Source organism: Megalobrama amblycephala, linkage group LG6 (genome assembly GCF_018812025.1).
Source record: "Megalobrama amblycephala isolate DHTTF-2021 linkage group LG6, ASM1881202v1, whole genome shotgun sequence".
Classification (NCBI taxonomy): domain Eukaryota; kingdom Metazoa; phylum Chordata; class Actinopteri; order Cypriniformes; family Xenocyprididae; genus Megalobrama; species Megalobrama amblycephala.
This window is the reverse complement of record NC_063049.1, coordinates 18,211,858-18,236,876: the sequence shown is the minus strand read 5'-3', so window position 1 is coordinate 18,236,876 and position 25,019 is coordinate 18,211,858. Positions and strand designations below refer to the sequence as shown.

At 37.2% G+C, this 25,019-nt stretch overlaps 1 protein-coding gene across 2 annotated transcripts; it reads left to right on the top strand.

Moving 5' to 3' along the window:
- The first annotated feature begins 5,899 nt into the window (after nt 1-5,899).
- On the top strand, nt 5,900-24,859 carry LOC125270023 (myc box-dependent-interacting protein 1). Of its 2 annotated transcripts, XM_048193195.1 has the most exons (19): nt 5,900-6,171; nt 8,510-8,590; nt 8,709-8,763; nt 8,852-8,946; nt 11,525-11,620; nt 11,705-11,812; nt 12,090-12,182; nt 12,456-12,541; nt 14,260-14,335; nt 14,625-14,680; nt 15,353-15,425; nt 15,581-15,703; nt 17,649-17,726; nt 18,055-18,072; nt 18,527-18,769; nt 19,102-19,155; nt 22,072-22,134; nt 22,230-22,331; nt 22,414-24,859. In XM_048193195.1, exons 1-19 carry the CDS (start codon nt 6,085-6,087, stop codon nt 22,513-22,515), a joined length of 1,689 nt encoding a protein of 562 aa, XP_048049152.1. In that variant the 5' UTR covers nt 5,900-6,084; the 3' UTR covers nt 22,516-24,859. The 2 variants fall into 2 exon arrangements, with proteins under 2 accessions (XP_048049152.1, XP_048049153.1); XM_048193196.1 differs by lacking the exon at nt 18,527-18,769.
- The last annotated feature ends 160 nt before the right edge of the window (nt 24,860-25,019 follow it).

The following is a 25,019-nucleotide window of genomic DNA, read 5'->3' as shown; positions in this document are numbered from 1 at the left end:
AATGCTTTTTTGTTTTTGTTTTGTTTTGTTTTGTGGTCAAGTGAACATTCCATTTTATAATTTTGCAAACATTATGGGAACGTTACCGTTGAAATTTCACTGAATGTTCTGAAACATTTAAAAACATTAGAGGACCATCCAACTAAAATATTTCAGAAAAAAATATGAACAATGTATTTTTTACAATGTATGTTTTTTTTCTGTTTTTTGTGCCTCTTTAAAGACTTAACCAAACATTGTAATAATGTTTGTATAAGAAAGTTTGCTCAGAATTACCAAACATTTTTGCACCAAAATTATCCAAAGTTCTGAGAATGTTCCATTTTATCTGGCTAAAAACAGTCTGATGTGGTTTATATCTGAGAGTATATGTTTAATTTCCAAATCAAATAAATTAGATTAGTAAAGAGTTAATGATGTGAACGATTTCGCACTTTTATAAGATTCACAGGCCAATTTAGGCATGTTAGCTTGCGATCAGGCGACAAAACATTCTTAAAAATAAAATTCTTCTGAACTGCTAGCCTGTTTTCTTCTTTTCTTCTTAGAAAAAATTAAGAATATTTTGTATTACTTCTTAAGAATGTTCTTATGTTTTTTCTTGTTCTATAAGGCAAATCAAATTCTTGAAAAGACTGTCCTTAAAAATCATTCATAAATAACTTCTTAAAGTTATAATAACTGCCAATCTGTCATATCCCCAAAGGGTAAGATTTTTAATGAATTCAAATATTAAACATTACAATATTATAAAACTTGCAACTTGCAACAATAATAGAGCCTACATTATGTTTATAATATTACAACATGCCACTAGGACCCTCCTGTGCCAATTCTGGGGGTGTGTTTTGGGGGTTGGACTGGGGGTGGGGGGTATTCTTGCCCCAGGGGGCATCATTTTCAGCTATCCTGTTACCCTTCAAGGGCCCTGCTGCCAGTAAGCCCACTCACTTAAAGGGACAGTTCACCCAAAAATGAAAATTCTGTCATCATTTACTCACCCTCAAGTTGTTCCAAACCTGTATGAATTTCTGCTGAATACAAAGGAAGATATTTGGAAGAATGTCAGTAACAGATCTCGCCTCCCATTGACTTCCATAGTATTTATTTTTCCCACTATGGTAGTCAATGGGGGGCGAGATCTGTTTGGTTACTGACATTCTTCCAAATATCTTCCTTTGTGTTCAGCAGAAGAAAGAAATTCATACAGATATGGAACAACTTGAGGGTGAGTAAATGATGACAGAGTTTTCATTTTTGGATGAACTATCCTTTAATGATGCTGGGTTAAAAACCCAACTACTAGTAAATCGATATTGTCACGTACTGGCTAGTACGTGGTACTAGTCCAGATGAAAGAGGCTTGCCGCAGATGAACGATGAACTCACATTTAAGAAACACCAGCACAAAACATTAACACAAGACGAAAAACAGAAGATAACTGAGGGTTTACATACACAAGATGACAAAAGGCTAAATGAAGGACAGGTGTAGGAGATTAGTTGTCATGGTAACAAACAAGGGTAACTACGGAAACTAACAAGATAAAGTTGGAAACAGGAACTAAAACCACAGGAACTGAACACAGACAAAAATACATTTCAAAATAAGAGTCCATGAAAACAGAGACAAGGTAATCGTGACAAATGTGTAACCCAACGGTTGGGGTAAAAAAAACAACCCAATGTTGAGTCTACATGCCTTCTGTCGTCTGATTGAAAGTTCATACTTTGTTAGCAAGAAAAAGGCATTTTAGTATAATTCTAAATTCTATAATTCTATAATTCTTTTTTTTTTTTTTTGCTGTGAAATCTTTGCTGAGTTTTATAAAGTAAACATAAGAATAACATTTTTGTTAGTAAATATTTCAAAATGAACATTTACTGGACTGATGCAACTTCAGGTTTACTTGATTATACATCATTTTTTGAAAAAATCATGTTAAAATGTATCAAATGTGATACATCAGGCTTTTGAGGAATGTTTATTTGTACATCTCTCATCATATTTTTTTTTCTGCTATACTGTTATAAAGATCTCATTGATTTACATTACGAGTATTTCATCTTACTTTTTGTCTGTATAAATATCAGCAACTGCACCAAATTGCATATTTCTAACCAGAATAAAACTGAGGTGTTTTCCTCCTCAGATGTGAGCTCCACATTCTCACATATGATACTAAATAAGCCAAAAAAGTCTGATCTATCAAATATGATACAAAACATAAAGCTCATGCAAACTCTCTCTCTCTATCTTTCTCCCCCTTTTTTTAAATAGTTTATCTAATTATACAGGTTCAATAAAATGTTCCATTTACAAAACATAAAGCACATATGCAATCTCTCTGTCTCTCTTTAGATTTTTTTGATAATTTAAATTAATTTCATATTTCAGGCTTTAAAGGGTTAATGAATTATGACCATGCTTCAATTTTTACTTGATTACACCGGGCTTTTAAATTACAGTGAACATTTTTAATATCAAGAATATAACAATATATACAGTGCACAGCATAAATGAGTACACCCCCTCTGAAATTTAAAGGGTTAGTTCACCCAAAAATGAAAATAATGTCATTTATTACTCACCCTCATGCCGTTCCACACCCGTAAGACCTTCGTTAATCTTCGGAACACAAATTAAGATATTTTAGTTGAAATCCGATGGCTCCGTGAGGCCTCCATAGGGAGCAATGTCACTTCCTCTCTCAAGATCCATAAAGGTACTAAAAACATATTTAAATCGGTTCATGTGAGCACAGTGGTTCAATATTAATATTATACAGCGACGAGAATATTTTTGGTGCGCCAAAAAAACAAACAAAATAATGACTTATTTAGTGATGGCTGATTTCAAAACACTGCTTCATGAAGATTCGGAGCACAAATTAATCAGTGTATCGAATCTGCTGTTCGGAGCGCCAAAGTCACGTGATTATTATTATTTTAATTTTTTTTGCCGCACCAGAAATTTTCTCGTCGCTTTATAATATTAATATTGAACCACTGTACTCACATGAACTGATTTAAATATGTTTTTAGTACATTAATGGATCTTGAGAAAGGAAGTGTCATTGCTCCCTATGGAGGCCTCACGGAGCCATCGGATTTCAACTAAAATATCTTAATTTGTGTTCTGAAGATGAACAAAGGTCTTATGGGTGTGGAACGGCATGAAGGTGAGTAATAAATGACAGAATTTTCATTTTTGGGTGAACTAACCCTCCAACAAAGTCAGCAATTACTCTGTACTTAGAAGACATGTTAGGGTTCTTTAGTAATATGATGTTCCAGCAAGTCTGCTTAATCAGTTACCAAAGAAGCATGTGAATATTTTCTTATCAAAGTGATAAAATGTTGTGTTGAAAAAATGAAAATTACTAAATAAAACTAAATACATTTTTTTTTTTTTTTTCTGGTGTAAGTTTAAGACAATGTTTGATCAACAGGTAAGTATGTTGAACCAAAACATTTAAAGAGAAGTAATTTCTTGATAATTAAAAGTTTTATATAGCCCACTGAATCATTCTCAGACTTAATGCTGACAACAGAAAAAAAAGCTTGCACTATAACAAATAAATGTGGTCTGCATGTCGTCTCACAGACGTTGAATGTTGCACTATAGCGTCGTCTTGCATTTCTGGCTTTTCTACTTTCTGGCTGCAAAGTTGTAAACGCGTAAACGTTGCATTATTTAAAAAAGAAAGACAGAAAAACAGGGCGTGGTTACCATGTGTGACAGGACATCCGCGAGGATTATGTGCAAAAACTTTATATCAAATGGAAATAATAAAGTTGTGACTATTTCTTTACTGATTTTATGTGTTTTATTATAACAAATATATAAGATAACACTTTTCTTACTTAGGAACTATGTGTCACAGTAAAGTTTTGACTCTCGCTCGGTTCTCGTTTCTGGCGCTGTCTAGTGCTGAAACGATTCTAAAAAGAAGCTTCAGGAACATCGAATGTTTTTAGGCTCGTCTAAATAGACCAATAATCATTAATGTGGTGTAAAGAAACCTCTTTTTTATATACGAATACTGCTCCTGGCTGTTGCTGGTGCAATGTACAGCACTCAGGTCCGGTTTTGAGAATCTGGCTTCAACAGGCTGAACAACTGCTGAGAGACACTGCAGCACTACCGCCCTCCTGCGTAACAGCTGCATCAATACAAGAGTATTCTCACATCCAAATGCACAAAACATTTCACCTGTTTTCCTCCTGTTCTTACCACAGTTTTTCTGCCACCACAATGCGCGCTCAACTGCAGTGACGTAACTCTGACGTATGCTCCCAAATGGTCTTTAAACGATCGCTAAAGCATCCTTGTTAAAGGATTAGTTCGCGATACCAACGAGTATGAGATGAAAAAAGTGTCTCCATCCACATCCATCCATCATAAACGCACTCCACACGGCTCCGGGGGGTTAATAAAGGCCTTCTGAAGCGAAGCAATACATTTGTGTAATAAGAAAAATATCCATATTTAACAAGTTATAAAGTAAAATATCTAACTTCCGCCAGACCGCCTTCCGTATTCAACTTACGAAGAAAGTCAGTGTTCTTACGCTACGTCCTATGCCTTCCCTATTCAACTTACAAAAAAAGTTGAATTTATAAAATAAAGCAATAGTACACAAAAAATAAATATGCACAAGGGGTATAGAAAGCTACAGGGCACTCAAGTCACTGAAAAAAAGGTTCCAAAAACCTATATTTATCAATGAAAATTTTCTAAACGGTTGTGTACAATCTTTCTTGAGTACACTAAATGTACTGTTTATAGCTAAGGGGGTTTACATGCACGTTTATGCAGGTCATTTTGATGTACAACTTCGACCAGAACAGCTTTACAGTAAAAAAAAAAAATAAAAAAAAAAATAATATAATAAATAAATAAATAAATAATAATAATAATAATAATAAATTTGCTCGGTTTCAATGTCATTCTTGGGCAAAACCAATCGGTGTTGAAATACCAATTTAAAACGTCACCATAGGCAAATGTCTCTGAAACAGGTACACGTGCCCCCTCTGCTGGTGTATAACTGTATAATTCTATATACTTCCAGAAAATGGTCAGGGAAGGCAGTATTGTGTTTTACAGGCTTACAGCAACATTTTTTTTTTCTGAAGCTACATTAAAAATGTTAAATATTTGATGTAATGACTTTCAATAAACAGAAAGTAACCTCAACAATCACATATTGTTGACTACGTGAACTGGATTTTTTGTCTTTTGTTGCCATTGTTGTGCTTGCAACCGATCACTATTGGTTTTGAAATAGTAATTACATCACTTGCAGCTTTCTTGGAGTCTGTGCTTTGAGGTCTCACCACAAACTATCCAATTCCATGGACTGCCTAATTCTGGTGCTCCAATAAATGTTTGATCCATGAACCACCAAGAGGCTGGCTATGTACCACAAATAAATCAGAACCATCTGCTGAAATGTGATGGAGATTTTGTGGAGAAGCTCTGGAGTTTATGGAGTTCTGCTCATGCCAATCCGCAAATGAGGCTGACCCATGCACAACCCACAAACATTTATTTTCCTTTTTTTCTTCCTTTTTAATGTATTTAAAGCACATGTAACTGATTTAAATATACTACTGAAGCAAATCATTGAGTCCAGTTTTTATGATTGTTTATAGCATAGCTTGAAGTAGTAGCTTTGAATCTATTTTCAGTAATTCAGGTGGTTAATACAGCTTCCTTCAGAAAGAAACATGTGATAAAGACCTGGTCTCAAGTGTAAATATTTCGGTTGTATATTTAGTTGTAAAATCATCCAGCAAGCAGGAAAAATACAATGCAATTATGTGTTAAGGCCTCGTTGGTGTGACATTAAAAAATAGTTTACTGTCCCTTTAAGACTGCGCTATTGTCATTGGTCAATGACCATCTGTATGTGTCGTGTGCGCTTGTGCAGGTTCATTCTATGCCAGGGGCGAGTGTTATTATAAGGCCTAGAATTTAATGCACCTGCATTGAAGGAAATAACACTCTGTTGAATCAGATATTGTAACAAATGCTCATTTGACGCGTTACTTGCAAACAACACAATCCGGATAAAAATGGCTGAATTACCGATGGGGAAAGGGGTCTCCGCAGGAAAAATAGCAAGCAATGTACAGAAAAAAATTACCAGGGCTCAGGAAAAGGTAAGAAAGTTTAATCATGAGATACATATTTAAATACAGAAAATATCAGTGTTATCTACCTTTTAGCACCATGTAACATCTAAGGCCGTCAGTGTATCGTCCTCTAACGTGATGTATCAAACGGCAATGTGTTAGAGCCGAGGCTCATCCATGACTAGCAAATAGCCTTCTAAAGTACATGCATTTGCCTGCTATATATTTATAAATATTTTAATACACATATGCATTTTACAATTTTGAAGGCGCAAGCTCGCTGTTTATGTCATTGCAATCGAGCTGCTATGGAAACAACTAGAAAGCTGCGCCTCTGTAACTGGATTTGTGCATTCGCTTGAGTACCACAAAGATCAGCTCTCTCTGTGTGTTTTAAGCTTAAATCAACCCATTTATTGCCTCTGAACCGTTGCATTAACAAAGCTGCACTCGTCCAATAGATGAGCGTGGCGCCGATGTCCAATTCGTAAACGAATCGTTCTTTTGGATAGAATCTTTTTTCAGTGAGTTGGTTCTCAAAAGAAGTCCGAAAGATTCGTTCACGAATCGGATCTCGAGTCATCAGCTCACTGAGCACCGTCACCTTCAAAAATGTGTCAGATTTGTAAGGAGCCGAGAACTGTGTGATATAAGTGAATTTTGGTATTTTGGTTTGTATATGACTTTAAGTTTCAATTAGTTGAATCAGGGCTACTACTACAATCTGAACGGATGAATTACAATAAAGCCTTTATTAATACAACTTTATATGGAAAACGTAATAAACAGCAATATGTGCCTACATTGAAATGTTTTAGAGTGTTTAGTTTTACGCTCGGATGACAGGGGCCATGTGATGACGCAAATACGTTTTTAACTGGTTCTTCGAACGAACTGTTCGAAGGAACCGATTCGCAGAAATGAGTCAGACTTTTTATCACCACTGTAAATGAGCAGCTGCATCACGCACTGCTGTCCATCATCCTTCATCACTTTGATTGCTGCCGCCTGACATTTGACAGCTCTGTGTAAAACACCCCCAACAGTTTTTTTTTATGACTATTCAACTCGAAAGTAAATTTTGGTTATAAATGTTAACAGTGGGATTAAATGGGTTAAGAGGCCATTTGGCTTTTTTTGGCTATTGATTAGTTATTTCCTATTGAATGGTGTTTGGGTTCTTCTCACCAGCTGTTACCGAATAAGGCTTTCTTCTTAGAGACAAAGAAATGAGAGATTTGTGTACATTTTTACTCATATATTCCAGTCAACCATGATTTTTGAGCAATAGATATGACACTGACAATGTGTCTATAATATCTAGACAACATTTATTAAATGAAGTAGATGTTTGTGACTGTTAAAGGTCTGCAAAGTTTCAAATATTTATAGAAAGAATCGATTCTGAAACGTATTGAAACGAGTCTTCAGTAATTCCAGTCTTACTTCCTGCATGAACCCAATGTAGATTTGTAGCAAATTTGCATAGCGCCAGCCTATGGACTTTATTGGCTACCTGCGAACAATATCTACTTTGACCCGCCCTCAAACACTGTAGTTGTAGCTGAGGCCTAGAAGAGTTTGGTTCGTGTTGTCAACATGTCGAGAAGATGCTGTTTTCTGAACTGTGAAAGCAAATCCATTTTGCATGCACTCAGGGCTCAAGCTCGAACTGATACGGTAAAAGCGTCACCATTGTTGCGGTTTGTATCATAAGTATATAAGTATATAAGTGCAGAGGAAGCCTCCGGTGCTGAAATTCAGATATGGTTATAGGCTTTTTGTTTCCGACACGCACTGTAAGCGGTAGACCAATCACAACAGACCAATCTGACCAATCAGAGCAGAGTAGGCTCTCGGAAGGGAGAGGTTTAAAGAGACTGAATCCTTTATCGAACCATTTCAGACACTGTGAGAAAAGGGCTGATGCTGCAATGTATATTATGAGAAAATTAAAGTGTTTTTGACCTTGGATGCATGTATACCTATTATAGGAGACCTCTGAAACAAAATTAGGAGCCTTTAAAATAGCATATTAGTGGCAATTTAAGTGTCACTCAAGGACGTCGTCATAACACTTTGAATGTCTGTTGCTGTTGTTTAAATAAGAGCAATAGTCTTCTGTAGACACGTTTACAGGACAATGCAGATATCTTGGTTTAACCTGTAGTTAATAAAAAGATCAATAAAAAGATGCCCTGTCTGTATAGGGGTTGTATTTTGTCATTACACACTGGAAAACAACAGTTTCTTGTTAATTTTATATTTTAAAAACAAGCACACAACTACCAAGAATTGAGATGTAGCAAGCAATTGTTTTTTGCAATATATGAAAATGGTGAATAATACAATCATCTTCTCTCAGGTTCTTCAAAAGCTTGGCAAGGCAGATGAGACTAAAGATTTGGCATTTGAAGAGGGTGTGATCAATTTTAACAAACAGCTGGTGAGTGTTTTTCTAACTGTGCTCTTTTTTTTTATTTTTTTAAATTTCAATTTAAAGCAGCTTAGGGATTCTTTGGTATTATGCCTTTGGTCTAGTTTTGTGTCATGTGCTCACATAGGTTGAAGGCACCAAACTGCAGAAAGACCTTCGGGCCTATTTGGCTGCTGTGAAAGGTGAGATTACCAATTGATAAAATTACATACATGAATTGAATAGGTTGTTTTCCTACCCTTGCTGATCTCTTTCTCATGTTTTCCCCAGCCATGCATGAATCTTCTAGACGTCTGTACGAGTGCCTGGATGACATGTATGAGAATGATTGGTATGGCAGAAAGGACGTGGACTCCATCTGTGAGGTTATTGTTTTATTCTTTTAAGTCCTTTTCTGTAAAATATGTTTTACAATTTTATAGTAATTCAGGAGTAAATGGAGAGCCCTTGTTACTCATTAAAGGTCCCGTTTTTCGTGGTTTTTTGAAGCTTTGATTGTGTTTATAGTGTGCAATATAACATGTGTTCATGTTTCGCGTGTAAAAAAACACAGTATTTTTCACATAATTTACTTATCTGTATACCGCTGTTTCCACTGTCATAAAAACGGGCTGATGACTTCCTTGTTCTATGAAGTCCCTCCTTCAGAAATACGTAACGAGTTCTGATTGTGCCAGCGGTTCCTGTGTTGTGATTCGACAGCAGCTTAGCGAACCTTGCCCGGAAAGGTCACGCCTCTTACCATAACGTGGAGATGCACGCGCTCAGTGTTATCGTAAACATGTCTTTAATTTTACCCTATCAATTTGAGCCGGAATCAGACCCGGTGATTGGACTGCGGGATGAAAATAACAGCGTTTCGACGACATGGCGACAAACACACTCTACAAACGCAACTCTTGTGTATTCCTGTGGGCGGAGGTTAGTCAAAAAACTGTTTTAGTGACGTCATTAAAGAAGGAAGTAGAGGGATGTTGAACTTTGAGCTTTAAAATTTTACAGATTTTATTTATACTCTAACAACAACATTACACACTAACTAAAGTTTGAAACATGGGATCACGAAGAACGGGACCTTTAATACAGTTTAAATAAGATTTCATGTCAGGAAGTGCGCTGTAAGCAAGGTATAAAGATGGAATTTAAAAATGGATGTCCTGCCTCAACTTTATTTTTCAGAAAATTGCACTTGCCAAGCCATTTCATGAGATCTTTAATGCAAAGAGTAAACCTAATGAGGGAGAATGACATAAAATTCCTTTAACACTTTCATTGAGGGCAGATATGGTACATAGTATCCACTTAGGGCTGTCAAACGATTAATCGCATACAAAATAAAAGTTTGAGTTTGTATAATATATGTGTGAGTAATGTGTGTAATTAATATGTATATATAAATACACACAAATTAATGTATATATTTAAGAGAAATATGTAATTTATGTTCAAAAAATGTATTTATATATACTATAAATTATATAAAAATATAAATAAATACATATACTTGTAAATATTTCTCAAATATATACATGGATGTGTTTGTATTTATATATACATAATAATTACACACAGTACAGCCACATATATTAGGCAAACTCAAACTTTTATTTTGTATGCGATTAATCGTGATTAATCGTTTGACAGCCCTATATCAACTACAGCTTTTCTTCTTTCCATTTCATTGTTTTAATTCACACCCATCTGTCATTTCACCATGCTTTCAATACATCTTTTCTCAGTAAATTTCATTACTTAAGATTTTTTTATGTTTTTTAAGTCAACAATGCATTTATTTGATCCAAAATACAGTAAAAATAGTAATTTTGTGAATTATTATTATTATTATTATTATTACAATGTAAAATAACTATTTTCTATATGAATATATTGTAAAATGAAATTTATTCCTGTGTTGGCAAAGCTGAATTTTCAGGATCATTACTCCAGTCTACAGTGTCACATGATTCTTCAGAAATCATTCTAATTTCAATGTTAAAAACAGTTGTACTTATTCTTTTATTTGAACATACAGGGGTTGGACAATGAAACTGAAACACCTGGTTTTAGACCACAGTAATTTATTAGCATGGTGTAGGGCCTCCTTTTGTGGCCAATACAGCATCAGTTCGTCTTGAGAATGACAGATACAAGTCCTTCACAGTGGCCAGAGGGATTTTGAGCCATTCTTCTTCCAGAACAGTGGCTGGGTCACTGTGTGATGCTGGTTGAGGAAAACGTTTTCTGACTCCAAAATACCCCAAGGTGGTTCAGTAATATTTAGATCTGGTGACTGTGCAGACCATGGGAGATGTTCTGCTTCACTTTCATCTTCATCAAACCATTCTGTCACAAGTCTTGCTGTGAGTATTGGTGCATTATCATCCTGATACACAGCACTCCCTTCAGGGTACAATGTTTGAACCATTAGGTGCACATGATCCTCCAGAATGGTTCGGTAATTTAAACTGTTTGGATCAATTTAATGCATCCTTTCTGAATAAAAAGTATAAGTTCTCTTAAAAAAAAGATACTGACCCCAAACATTTGTGTAGTCCATTCTACCTGTCTTGCATGTCCACCATTTTTTACCTGATTTCTGCTTTCTTTGAAAGGAATGTTAGGAGTGAGGAAACAGATGGGAGGTAATTCAAGGGGATTTCACCATATTTTAGGTTTAGACCCAACTACATCTCTATTGTATATTCTCATAGCTAGTTTATAAACATGTAAATGCAATATAGTTTTTCAGCAGAAACCACACAAGTAGTGATACTATAAGTAGCCTAAATAGTTTTATAACACTAAGGATCCAGCTGCTCTGTAGTTGTCCCTATAGATGCAGTAATTGTCTGTGTGAATGTGTGTGGGTGTTCAACACAATGTATTTAAGATGGTTTTGTACCGTCTTGATCTTTTATGTCTGTTGTTGTATGTGTATAACAGGATTCAGACCTCCTTTGGACGGACTTCCATCAGAAACTTGTGGATCACGCACTTATATCCATGGACACTTACCTGGGCCAGTTTCCGGACATCAAAGTACTAAGATCCCATGATGATGTTGTGGTTTAGCATATCATGCTGTGAATTTCTGTTTAATATCTGTAAACATTTTCTTTTTAGGCCCGTATTGCGAAGCGTGACAGGAAGCTGGTTGACTTTGACAGTGCACGGCACAACTTTGCTGCGGTAAACAAAGGCAAGAAAAAGGAGGGGATTAAGATTACCAAGGTACAGTTTTCCTTAGTATGTTTTAATGGCAAAAAAATTAGAGAAAAAATCCAAGGCACTTATTCTGGTACAAAAGATAAAAAGCCTTTATTATTGTTTGGCTGGTCACATTTGGATATTACAAATGTTAAAAAAGATGATCCAAGATCTATTAATTTTCTAATGTAATTTGGTTTCTTCTAGTCATGTTCCATTTTAATGTTTCTACAGTAAGTGCATATGTAGTGAGATGTATTTTTCATTTATGTTTGATTTTTCTCACTTCTTCTGTATATAGCCAGCTTCCTTGCTGGAGAGGGCCGCCCCAGGTTGGGCTCAGGGGATCCTGTCCGCCCATAACGTGGCTCAAACCAGCCTCTCCAGGAGTCAGGTGACACACTATAACTAAAGCTAGCCAGTATTTTGATTCTCTGTCTCTCAATATCGTCTTGCCAGATAAGAATCTTGTTCTCGTCTGGTTAGATAAAGGTAAAATGAAATGAAATTCCATACACTTTTGGGCCAAATAAATGACAAATCAAACAGGGTACGTGAAGCAATTCATCATGTTTGATTAGCTGTGCTCAGGTAAATCTATTTCGACAGCTAAAGCCTTGTGGGTTAATAAGATTATTGACCTCCACATAATTTTATGTGTTTATAGGCAGAGGAAGAGCTGGAGAGGGCACAGAAGGTGTTTGAAGAGATTAATATAGATTTGCAGGAGGAACTGCCATCTCTGTGGAACAGGTGTGGATTTATTACTGTTTTACTCTCACAGATCTTCTCTGTGTTTTCTGTCACAAACGTTTGACTACTGGCATTTCTGCTCCACATTGCAGCTTAAGCAATGACTTTAAAGGACACATAACACACACAGTTTCTGCCAATCTCATGTTAATCTTGAGTACCTATAGAGTAGTAGTGCATCCTTCGTACCTCCAAACAGTCTTTAGTTTTATCAGATTTATAAAAGATAGATACACTATACCGAGTCTTTCCGAAAAACAGGCGAGCTCCTGGAGGCGTGCCGTGTGAGCGGAGCTAAAGAGTGACGAGCACACGCAGCTTTTGTGTAGCGATCGTCTGCAAGCTATCAATGGTCAGCTAAACAAATGTATTTAAACACACACAATATACCATCGAATTATCCCTGGATAACTTTTGAATCACTATAATGAATATAGCGTATAGTGAATGATGAATAATGAATTTATGAATTCACTACGTTTGTGTTGTTTACATTATATGCACTTAGGCGCCTATTACCAACAAAACAGACATTTGATGCAGTTTTACTATCCATCTGCGGTTCCAACTCATGACTGGGATCATTACACTTTGACCGCTCCATCTTTCAGTTTCAAACGATCTGTAAATCCAGCGTCGAACTGGGCCTTGTTTATAAAACCGTAAGCGGCGATCCTTAGGGCTCGAGCAGCCATGGAAAAACAAGAGATATTCTCCATTAATTTTAACCAATAAAAAATTGATTGTAACTATCAGACACGACTTTATCCTTATTTTGATAGTTAATTTAAGGCGATTTCTATGGTTATTTTAATGACAAATATTGAGTGCATCAATGTAATGTGTGAGCACAAATCTGTCAGCTCCACTTAACGCTGGGTTCTTTGGGAAGCAAGGTTATCTTTCCCTCACAACCAAAAACACACTTCTTTGATGACATTGTTGTTTTGTAGTCTAAAAAAAACAAAGTGACAAATCTTTCTCGAACAAGTCCTGTGCAGGGCTGCTGATGACTTGCGTAAAGCCGAACAAAGTGTGATGATGGGTGTGCTCTTGCTCTCTCGCTCTGGTCAATGTGTGCGCACGTGCTCTTCTAGGAGAAGTGCCCGTACAAGGAATTCTGCCCTTTATTACATAATAAAGGGTCATGCTTGAAAAAAAACTGAAGTTTGTGAGCAATCAGAAGAGTATTTTAGCATGAGAATCCAACTCTTTAACAGTGTAAATAAGTCAGAATGCATGAAATAAGCAGACAAAATTTCTACAGACACTTCAACGGTCGTGATATGATAAAATACACACTCCATGGTGTATTTCTTATAAAAAAACATAAAATAATAAATCCATTAAAAAAGAATTAAACTCTAAAAAGCAAAAATTGCAATCTACTCCACTTTACTGCAAAAAATGTGCATTCTTTTAATTCAACCACCAGATCTTCTATTAGTTACACTTCATCACGTGACACAAATTGGCAGAAAATTGTTTGGAATGTTGTGAACCTGCTATGAACCTCTTTGGCTCTTAGGCATATACAGTACCTGTACGCCCTGTTTCATGGAAATTATGTAGAAACCTGACAATCTGATTGGCTCTTGACATTTATGTGTGCAATACGCACCAGATTGGTCGTAAATGGTCCATGGGCGGGCATACCATCTTAGACTGAGATTTATTGTCATCGTATGGGGCCTGAAATTGTGTCTGCTCTCTTCCAGTCGTGTTGGCTTTTACGTGAATACATTCCAGAGTGTGGCTGGTCTGGAGGAGAAGTTTCACCGAGAAATGGGAAAAGTAAGGAATCCAGTGCTTTGCATATAACTTATATTCTATTTTAATATATTTGATATATAAAATGTAATTTATTCCTGTGATGATGAAACTGAATTTTCAGCATCATTACTCCAGTATTCAGTGTCACATAATCCTCCAGAAATCATTCTAATATGCTGATTTACTGTTCAAGAAACATTTCTTATTATTATCAATATCTTATCATTATCAATGTTGAAAATTAATATTTTTGTGGAAACCACAACACAAAAAAGATGTTTATTTTCTATTTCATATTTTTTTCTTACAGATTAATCAGAATCTGAATGATACACTGGTGAAATTAGAAAATCAAGATATGTCCAGGTCAGTCAAATGTATATAATGTGACATACATAAAGTTTCATTTTTTTCTAACCTTGATGATACGTTTTTATCCATTTTGCATCAAAACAGTGGCAATAATTAGTATTGGTATAATTACACTCTATACAGTGTACATGAAATTAAATAAATGAACAAACCCCAACACCACTCTCACAGAAAAACAGGTAGCCAAGGGGTGAGGACATCAACAGCCCAGAAGAGGTAACAGCGGTAGCCCTGTAGTGCTGTGTGTTTGAGGGTTTGTGTGTATGCGTGCGTCTCTGCATTCCGTCTTACTGAAGCTTTTCGCGTGCCCTCAAGTGTAGCCATTTCCAGCAGCAGTTTTGCATTCTGCAACTATGTGTTTTAGATGATGCCTTCACAGTGCATTTAAATTCACTGCATGAGCAGAATGATTTTGCACAGGAAGCAACTGCGTCTCAGTCTGCATGAATAACTGTTACAACTGATACTATCCTCCAGTGTAGTTACAGTGTCAGTTCTGGCGTGGAAGTATCCCAGATAGACTTTTAGTCACACTGGTCATCTATGACTAGGGCTTGTAGTGTGAAGCACTTGTCCTTGGATTGAGCCTAATGAAAGCATGACTCAGAGGGGCTCATCATATCCATGATACTGTATTTAGATCATTATCTGTACTTTATGCTCCAGTGAAAGAACACAAGATGCCAATCACACTTTGAGCCCAGGAGGACCGCCAGCCATTCCCAAATCTCCGTCTAAGGTAATTTATGCATTTTAGAAATCATCATGGCTTTGTATTTGCAGTGTACAATAATTCTTCTGACACCTGTAAACAATACTGCAGTGATTCTCATTAGCATCAGTGACACTGGTCTGCAGTGCAGAAACATGTTTCTTATTTATGTGCATTTCCAGCTAAAGCCAGCTGTCCCTCCACCTCCTAAAGTTACTCCATCAAAGGATATGAAACAGGAGAGCATCATCAATCTATTTGGTGAGGCTGCCACTCCAAACATCAGTGTCACTTCGCCAACACAGGTCAGCATTAATTTCTTCTTTTGTAATCTACATACGATGATATCATGTGAACATTCCCTGTTAATTCATGAGTTGGAATTTGAATGGCAGGATGTTGAATTTGAGGTGAAATTACAGGAATTGCTAAACTGAAATTCAAAGAATTTGATGGTATAAAGAAAATGGGCAACAGCAGGACACTTATCAGGTGTTTATTTAAAAGTTTCCAGCTCATAACCTGCTTGATGATTGGCTCCACTTTGAAGACTTTAGGGAAAATTGGAAGTGTTCATCCACCATGGTTGATAAAATGAAAGTTATTTTACAATGCAAAGATGCATTAGTCCTCAGCACCTAAGAGGCATGCCAGTTTTGTGATTTGTGAGGAAAGCAATCACATTATTTTCTAAAATCAAAATAAAACTGAACACCTCAATATAGCAATAAATCAAGGTTGACACAACAGCCTCTTAAAGGGTTAGTTCATCCAAAAATTAAATTTTCTGTCATTAATTACTCACCCTCATGTCGTCCAAACTAATAAGACCTTCATTCATCTTCAGAACACAAATTAAGATATTTTAGATGAAATCTGAGAGGTATATGACTCGTCCATAGACAGCAATCGACGCTTTCGAGGTCCAGAAAGGTACTAAAGACATCGTTAAAATAGTCCATGTGACTACAGTGGTTCAACCTTAATGTTATGAAGTGACGAGAATACTTTTTGTGCGCAAAAACAAAACAAAAATAATGACTTTATTCAACAATATCTTCTCTTCTGTGTCATTCTCATACGTTATTTACATCCAGCTCCTCCATGTTCTACGTCAGAACGGCGACTCATTGTTGGCCGCTCCTGCGTCAGCATCACACGCATGCATCAGGCTGCTCACATGATCGGCTTTGGCCAATACTGAGCCGGCATTTGGACATAAACACGGAAATATTCACTGTGCTTACTGCGTCACCTGCGTAAGGACAATGACAGGGAAGAGAAGAGATTGTTCAATAAAGTCGTTATTTTTGTTTTGTTTTTGCGCACAAAAAATATTCTCGTCGCTTCATAAAGTTAAGGTTGAACCACTGTAGTCACATGGACTATTTTAACAATGTCTTTAGTACCTTTCTGGAGCTTGAAAGTGGTGGTTAAATTGCTGTCTATGGACAAGTCATACCCCAAGGATTTCATCAAAATTATCTTAATTTGAGTTCCGAAGATGAATGAAGGTCTTACGGGTGTGGAATGACATGAGGGTGAGTAATTAATGACAGAATTTTCATTTTTGGGTGAACTAACCATTTAAACGTCTACAAACACTTAAGTCTCAGTTAAGCTCAAGTGCTCAAAAAGAGCACAAGTAAACCAATATCCTTTAATTAAAATTTGATTAAAATTAAATAGGCCTACTTACATGGACTGGTTTCGACTGTATCCATGTCCTCATCTCATATATGAAGCACCTGTGATTCACAGCTACCTGCTAATGCACTCCCATTCGCATAAAGTAGCCATGTTGATAAAATTGGGTGAACAAGGGCAAAACGCACAGTACCTTCAATGCCCTATAGATGGCGATATTGCTTCTTTTGTAGCAGAAATAAACTGCTGCAGAAAAAGTTAGGTGCCATATGGAGCCCCGCACATGACATGCAAGAAAAATGTATTCGTTCCCTCGATTTACTAAAACGTGCGCACGATTTAGCTTACTTTTTTTTTTTTTTTTCTGCACGTCATGTCCGGTGCTACGTAGTGCTATGCAAAATGTAACAAGTAACTGCGTTACTCATTACAAATATATTGGAGTAAAGAGTATATACTTATTCAAAAATGTAGTCAAGTAGAGAATAAAAGTTGCTAATATCAGTCAAGTAAGTAAAGAATAAAGATATATATAAAGAATCCAAAAAGATACTTAATTATAGTAACGAATTACATTTACTCAAATACTTTACACCACTGCAGTATGAAGCTCCAGCCACTGCTAATCTGCTGGATATGGATCTGGACTCACTTCAGGCCGCCACCACCCCAGCCGCACAGGTCTGTCAGAATTAAAAGAACTTGAGCTAGTAGATGTAACTTATAGCAGTATTGTAGTACTCGACTACAGAAAAGACCGGACTCAGACTCAAAGATCATAGTCAAGAACAGCTTATTCAAGTCCAAACGCTCCTAAAAATATGGTCTTGTCCAGATTTGAGTACTATAATCCTGGCTTAAAATATGTTTATTTTATGCATTATAATGTATTTGTATGTATGTAAGTATATGTCTGCAATGAAACGTCAGTGTAAATGCCTCTTAGTCAAATGGACAAATCTTTAATTAATTTTGCTTTATCTGTGTGTGTGTGTGTGCATTTTGACAGAATTGGGATCCATGGGAGGTGAGTGTGCTTTTGATTGTTTCTCAAAGTTGTAGTGTATACCAGCATATATAAGCTTTCCTTTTAATTCAGACAGATTATTAAGCAATTTCCAATTATTTAGCTAATTCTGAAAGCTGTGTCATTCAGTATATTTAATGGTAAGGGAAATTAATCTGCCTTTGTCAAACAGTTGCAAAACGGCTATTCCATTAAATTTCCTTTCACTGCAAAGCTTTCCTGCATAAAATTTTTTAAATGTTTGTCTGTCCTGCTTTAGCACCAGTAACTGTCCATGATATTAATGTTGCACGTCCCACATCATTGTGTGTTCGGCTGAAGAAATGCTGTGTTTTACACTCTCTCTGGCTCCTCATTCTTTCTCCACTCTGGTCATGCTTTTCCCGGCTCCCACATGCCCCCTTCCCACCATTCCCCTCACTGCCCTATTTGCCCACCCCCCCGCCACATGTAGCAAACAGAGAAGGAAGCTGAGGTGCCACAGACATGGGACGATGATGGTACCCAGCCTGTGCACTCTGGCTGGGGCGATGATGGTACCCAGGCTACCTGGGATGATGATGATGGTAGCCAACCTGTGCATGCTCCGGCCGCAATCCCCACCTGGGATGATGATGATGAGGGCTCTCAGCTTGTGCAGGGGAATGACAATGATTCTACCCCGCAGGCCCAGGGGTGGGACGATGATGGGGCTCAGGTACAAATCTCATAGAGCTAGCTGACAGGAGCTGAGCTGCGCTATACTGAGGTCCTGTTGCTGTAGGCATCACTGGATGGGAGCAAGAAGATGCTTAGCATGGCAATTGGGAGAATGCTGGTAGCAGCGCTAGTAGCATTAGTAGTAGTAGTAGTTGTAGTAGTAGTAGTAACTGCTATAACTAGGCTTAATATGTTACGAGGATAGCTGTGTAATTTGCATCTTTTTGTTCTCTCTTTCAATTCTTGGCTCTCTCTTGGTATTTCTACCTTTTATTCCTCAAACTATATTGGCCCTCTTCTTCTTTATCTCCCGGTCTTTCCTTTTTGCAGGCCACGGAAAAGGCAGTTGTTACAGAAGAGGCAGTAGCTGAAACCGTAAGTGAGGTAAGTGAAGCACACTTAATAGTAATAGTAAAATAGTAAAAAAAAAATCTGATAATCAAACCCAAAGCAAGAGACTAAAGGACAAACAGGAATACTATAGGTGACCCAAAATTTGCGGCAACATACACTACTGTTCAAAGGTTTGCGATCAGTTTTTTTATAAACAAAATTGTATACTTTTATTCAGCAGTGATACATTACATTGATCAAAATGACAGTAAAGGCATTTATAATGTTACAAAATATTTCTGTTTCAAATAACTGCTGTTCTTTTGTACTTTCTATCCATTAAATAATCCTGAAAAAAAATAATGGTTTCCACCAAAATATTAAAGGTCCCGTTTTCCGTGGTTTTTTGAAGCTTTGATTGTGTTTATAGTGTGCAATATAACATGTGTTCATGTTTCGCGTGTAAAAAAACACAGTATTTTTCACATAATTTACTTATCTGTATACCGCTGTTTCCAATGTCATAAAAACGGGCTGATGACTTCCTTGTTCTATGAAGTCCCTCCTTCAGAAATACGTAACGAGTTCTGATTGTGCCAGCGGTTCCTGTGTTGTGATTCGACAGCAGCTTAGCGAACCTTGCCCGGAAAGGTCACGCCTCTTACCATAACGTGGAGACGCACGCGCTCAGTGTTATTGTAAACATGTCTTTAATTTTACCCTATCAATTTGAGCCGGAATCAGACCCGGTGATTGGACTGCAGGATGAAAATAACAGCGTTTCGACGACATGGCGACAAACACACTCTACAAACGCAACTCTTGTGTATTCCTGTGGGCGGAGGTTAGTCAAAAAACTGTTTTAGTGACGTCATTAAAGAAGGAAGTAGAGGGATGTAGTCCAAACTGGCCGTTCGATGTAGGCGACTTCTGTTAAATAAAATATCTCGCTTGGCATTGAACTTTGAGCTTTAAAATTTTACAGATTTTATTTATACTCTAACAACAACATTACACACTAACTAAAGTTTGAAACATGGGATCACGAAGAACGGGACCTTTAAGCAGCTTGACTGTTTTAAAGGGGTCCTTGATTATGATTTCACTTTTTTAACTTTAGTTAGTGTATAATGTTGCTATTTGAGCATAAACAACATCTGCAAAGTTATGACGCTCATGGTTCAAAGCAAAGGGAGATATTTTCTTTTAAAGAAATCACTTTTTAAGGACTACTGGTAGAGACTACAAGAAGCTTCTTCCCGGGTTGGTGACATCACGAACCCTAAAATGTACATAAAGCCTGCCCCCGAGAACATGCAACAATGGGGGTGAGGCCATGTTGGGCTGCTTTAGAGAAGATGAAGAGTTGTTGTAGTAGAGTGTTGTTGCCATGGCGTCATTTTACGCCGGACTGTTTCACAAACGTTCAATTCAACGCTGGATTTGCACAAAAGATTAACATGACGGTACATGCTAGTCGATGAGTTGAATCAATTCCACAGGAACTACATAAATTTATCCTCTAACCATTCAGAAACATCCAGTTGCATTCTAAAAGTTGTACCTTCTTCCTGAAGGCAGGAACACACCAAGCCGACAGTCGGCCGTCTGGCAGTTTTTGTTCGTCGGCCGACTAAGTTTTCTCAGTATATTCCGCATCGTCGGCTGAAGTTGGTCCTCATTGGATTTTTTTCGACATGTTGAATCGGTGTCGGAGCTCATTGGTCCGTCATGCCATCTGATGATTCTGTTCAGCTACTGCCACCTGCTGGTACGGCAAGGCATTTCATCTTACGCAGGCGCAGAACGGACGTGCTACTTGGCCGTCGGCTGTCGAGCGTCGGTTTGGTGTGTCAGGGCAACTTTGGACCCAGATGCTGCCGACGTGAGCAAACCCCGCAGTCTGCTTTCGTCGCCACTAGTTCGTCGGCGTCGGCTTGGTGTGTTCCAGCCTTGAGTCTCTCCATCAGTGTCCGACTAAGGCTGAACACCGTTACTGACAATCGTCATTTTGGCTGCGTGAGATTCTCCAGCTTTGTTGTTGTTGAGCAACTGAAGCATGAGCTGTTAAAGCTCCGCCCTCTTCTGGAAAGTGGGCAGGGAGCAGCAGCTCATTTACATTTAAAGGGACATTCAAAAAATGGCATATTTTTGCACTCACCCAAATAGGGGCAAATTTGACAAGCTATAATAAATGATCTGTGGGGTATTTTGAGCTGAAACTTCACAAACACATTCTGGGGACACCAGAGACTTATATTACATCTTGTGAAAAGGGGCATAATAGGTCCCCTTTAAACATTGACTATAATAAGAAATGTTTCTTTAGCAACAACCGCATTTTATAATATGCGGTTGTTGTATATATTAGAATGATTTTTGAAGAAGCAAGACTTGAGTAATGGCTGCTGATAATTCAGCTTTACAAGTACATGAATAAATTACCATTTAAAGTGTATTTAAATAGAGAACAGTTATTTCAAATTGTAATAATATTTCACAATATTACTGTGTTTTTGATCAAATAAATGCAGCCTTGGTGGGCCTTCTTTCAAAAACATTAAAAAATCTTTCTGTTAGAGACAGACATGTGGAAAGTGTTCCAACACTTTGGGTGACAACACAAGCTCAGCTTGAGGTCCTTTCCCAGTCCGATTCCCCTTTCTCGTCTCCCATGATTTCCTGTCTGTCCTTCTACTGTCCTATCTAAATAAAAAATGGCCAAAAATGTAGCTAAAACAAAAAAATCTTTTCAACCCCAATCTTTTGAACAGTAGTGCATGCTGATAATCAGGTGAGGGCTCCCTCTGGTGGACCAAAGGAGTAGCTGCAGACTCCACCACCTGACCTAAAGACATGAAATGGTACATTAGGGTCTCTTCAGCATGCCAGGCACTAAGTGGAGCACCTTTCTAGTTTTAATGCTAATAATTCATACAATGCATAAATATATGTCTTTGCTTCCAGACTGCAGCAGTGACCACAGAGACCACAGAGAGTGTAGAGATGCCAGAAGCCTTCCTGTTCAAAGTGAGCGCAAAAAACATGTTTTCATTTAACTAACAAAGGTCTGTTAATTAGAATTTTAAGCAGAAGAAGTGATTTTTGTATTTGCGTGAATGTAGGTGAAAGCAATGCACGACTACAATGCCAATGACTCCGATGAGTTGGAGTTGAAGGCAGGAGATGTGGTGCTGGTAGTGAACTTCGAAAATCCAGATGAGCAGGTTTGTATAGTTGTATAGCTCTTACCCAAGAGATCTCTGCGGTGTTAGTTAAGATCACCTAACTGACTTTGTGTGCTTACAGGATGAAGGGTGGTTGATGGGAGTCAAAGAGTCTGACTGGATTCAGCATAAAGATCTTGGGAAAAAGGGGGTCTTCCCTGAAAACTTCACTCAGAGGATGTGAGCGCCTGTGATCAGCTTGATCTGTGACACTGTTGCCCCTTCTATATTACTCCTTTTTGCTTCCTTTGAAAAAACAGACAAGAAAAACTGTACTACATCAACAAATGCATAGCCACAGGCAATCTGCTGGTTATGTTGGTGGAAGTTGTTGACAGGTTAGTCTTTGCGTTGTTTTGGCTGTCCTCTTCATGACTCATGCTATAAGACGATTGAATCAACCTTTGACAAAATAAGTGGTAGTAGGTTTTCCTTTTCTAATTGAGGGAGTAACATACCCAAAGTAAGTTCTTGCTGTAAATGTTTTTAGACTAGCCACTCTTAACCATTGTCCTATTTTGAGTGAAAAAGTTTTAAAGTCTCATACCTGAAAGATGAGCTCACAAACTGAGAAAATAGTCTCTATAGTCTCTATATACTGAGCACTATTTGAGCTGCATGTAATATAATTATGTCTCAGATGGAAACAAACAGTATTTCTTTTTAAATGGTGAAGTCCCTGCAAAAATGTGTTCTGTTTTGCTAATGTTCCCATTAAGTTATAAAAATGTTATATTTGAATGCTCTCTGAATGTTTAAAATGTTTTTATTTATTTATTTATTTATTTTTACGTTGGTTATGCCAACGTTAAGGGAACATTGTGGGAAACATTATGGGAACATTTCAGAACATTCAAAAGTAACAAGTATAACATTTAAAAAACATTTGACGAACATCCGACTGAAACATAAATACTGAAAACTGAAAATAATGTTTTTGTGCTAACTTTTTGAGAACATTATTAAACACCAGAAAAAAAACATTGTTAACGCTAATGGAAGAACGTTTGTTCATAACTTTGAAAGAACCTTCCAGAACGTTAGCCAAAGTTGTGAGAACGTTCCCTGTTAGCTGGGTAATTGTTTGACTGCTCTGTCAAAGATCTACCAGCACCATTTCTGCATGTTTAAATCAGGAACACACTCAAAAGTAAAAATAAAACAGACTAATATAGTCAAAGGAGTATTTTGTCCATCTCATTAAGAAACAAAAACCATATGCACTCGTTCCATATGCAGTTAATGTCGACATTAATGAGGCTGATGTATTTAACCCGGGACTCTTGCTCAGGTTGTATGTTAATGAACCTGTGTGCTATTTCTGACTCTTGGCTTTACTGTATATGCGATATTACTATCCACAGATGTTTTTGATAAAGACATTTCCGATATTAACATTTGACTAATACTTCACTGTGCAAAGAGAGTCATATACACATAATTTGTCTCGGTCATTTAGTAAAATACAGTTTATACTCCATGAAGGAGAATTTCTTAACATGTAATGCAATAAGCTCTACACAGATTTTTAATTCTTTATTAATCTTATTCATAGACATATCGGAGATATTGGGCAATGGCAAAGTGTGGATATTAACGCTCACTTGTGTGAGTTTTAATACAGTGCAACATTCAAAAGTGACTCAGAATATGCATAATATGACTTCAGTCCTCTTACACTGTATTTATAGTTTTATTTTTGTACACTGTGCGACAAATGAGAGTTAAAATGATTCTATGTGCCATGATCACTGGCTTATAACTGAGGTCTTTCTCGGTCTTTTCATGTCTGATCAGAATTTACCATCCATCCCATAGCAACAAGAGCAGAACAGGTTTAGTGTATCTTCGGTTATGAACTATAATAAGGACCGAACTCAAGTTGGTATGGCAGAGATATTGATTCTCCAGTCATCTGTTGTGCTGAATGAGAACTTGTTTGCTTTTTGTTCGGTTTGTTTGTTGCTCCTGATCTCTCTCTAATTGGACGTGTCATGTGACCCAAGCTTTCGAGGGAGTTCTTGCCACGCTTCACCAGTTTTGAAGCAAGTGTGTGTGTTTGCTTTTTGTACCCTGTACTGAGAAATTAATGTGATCTGTATAGAGACTGATTACTGAGTTATTTAAGCTGCCAATGCATCTTTAATGACCTCTCGCTCAAGCTATTAATTAAATCGAAAGTCCCCAGAATGACTGGACAAAGACTTCCTCCTACTGTATTTGAGCGCAGTTACGATATTTGCTAGCGTTGTTGCATTTGTAGCCGTGAACATTGTGTAGTTTTGTTGGGTTTCGTCACTAAAGATACAAATTCTCTGAACATATCTATATCTGTAATTAGTGTGAATGTGAAAGAGGCATGCTTCAATCCATGAGCAGTGTGTCTGTGTGTAGTGACTTGATGTTTTCTTGCTGAGGTGGCCTGGGAAACCAGAGTCACTTTACGCCACTTTAAGCCATGAGTGTATCATTCTACAGTCCTGTATCCTGCTGACTCACCAATGCTAATAAACATGGATTTAATCCTGTCATTTTTCCACTGTTGTGTCCACAAATATAGATTATAGATAATACAGTTTTTTTTTTTTTACTTTACATGTGCTTTAGTATGTCAACACATCAAAATAAGTGCACTTCTGTAAGGTTCAAAATGTACTTTAAAGTAAAACTTTTAAGATGACATTATTA

Coding starts and splice junctions, on each gene's coding strand:
- LOC125270023 (XM_048193195.1), top strand. CDS start 6,085: ATGGCTGAATTACCGATGGGGAAAGGGGTCTCCGCAGGAAAAATAGCA. Junction 8,764..8,851: donor CTATTTGGCTGCTGTGAAAG/GTGAGATTACCA, acceptor TGTTTTCCCCAG/CCATGCATGAATCTTCTAGA. Junction 12,542..14,259: donor CTGCCATCTCTGTGGAACAG/GTGTGGATTTAT, acceptor GCTCTCTTCCAG/TCGTGTTGGCTTTTACGTGA.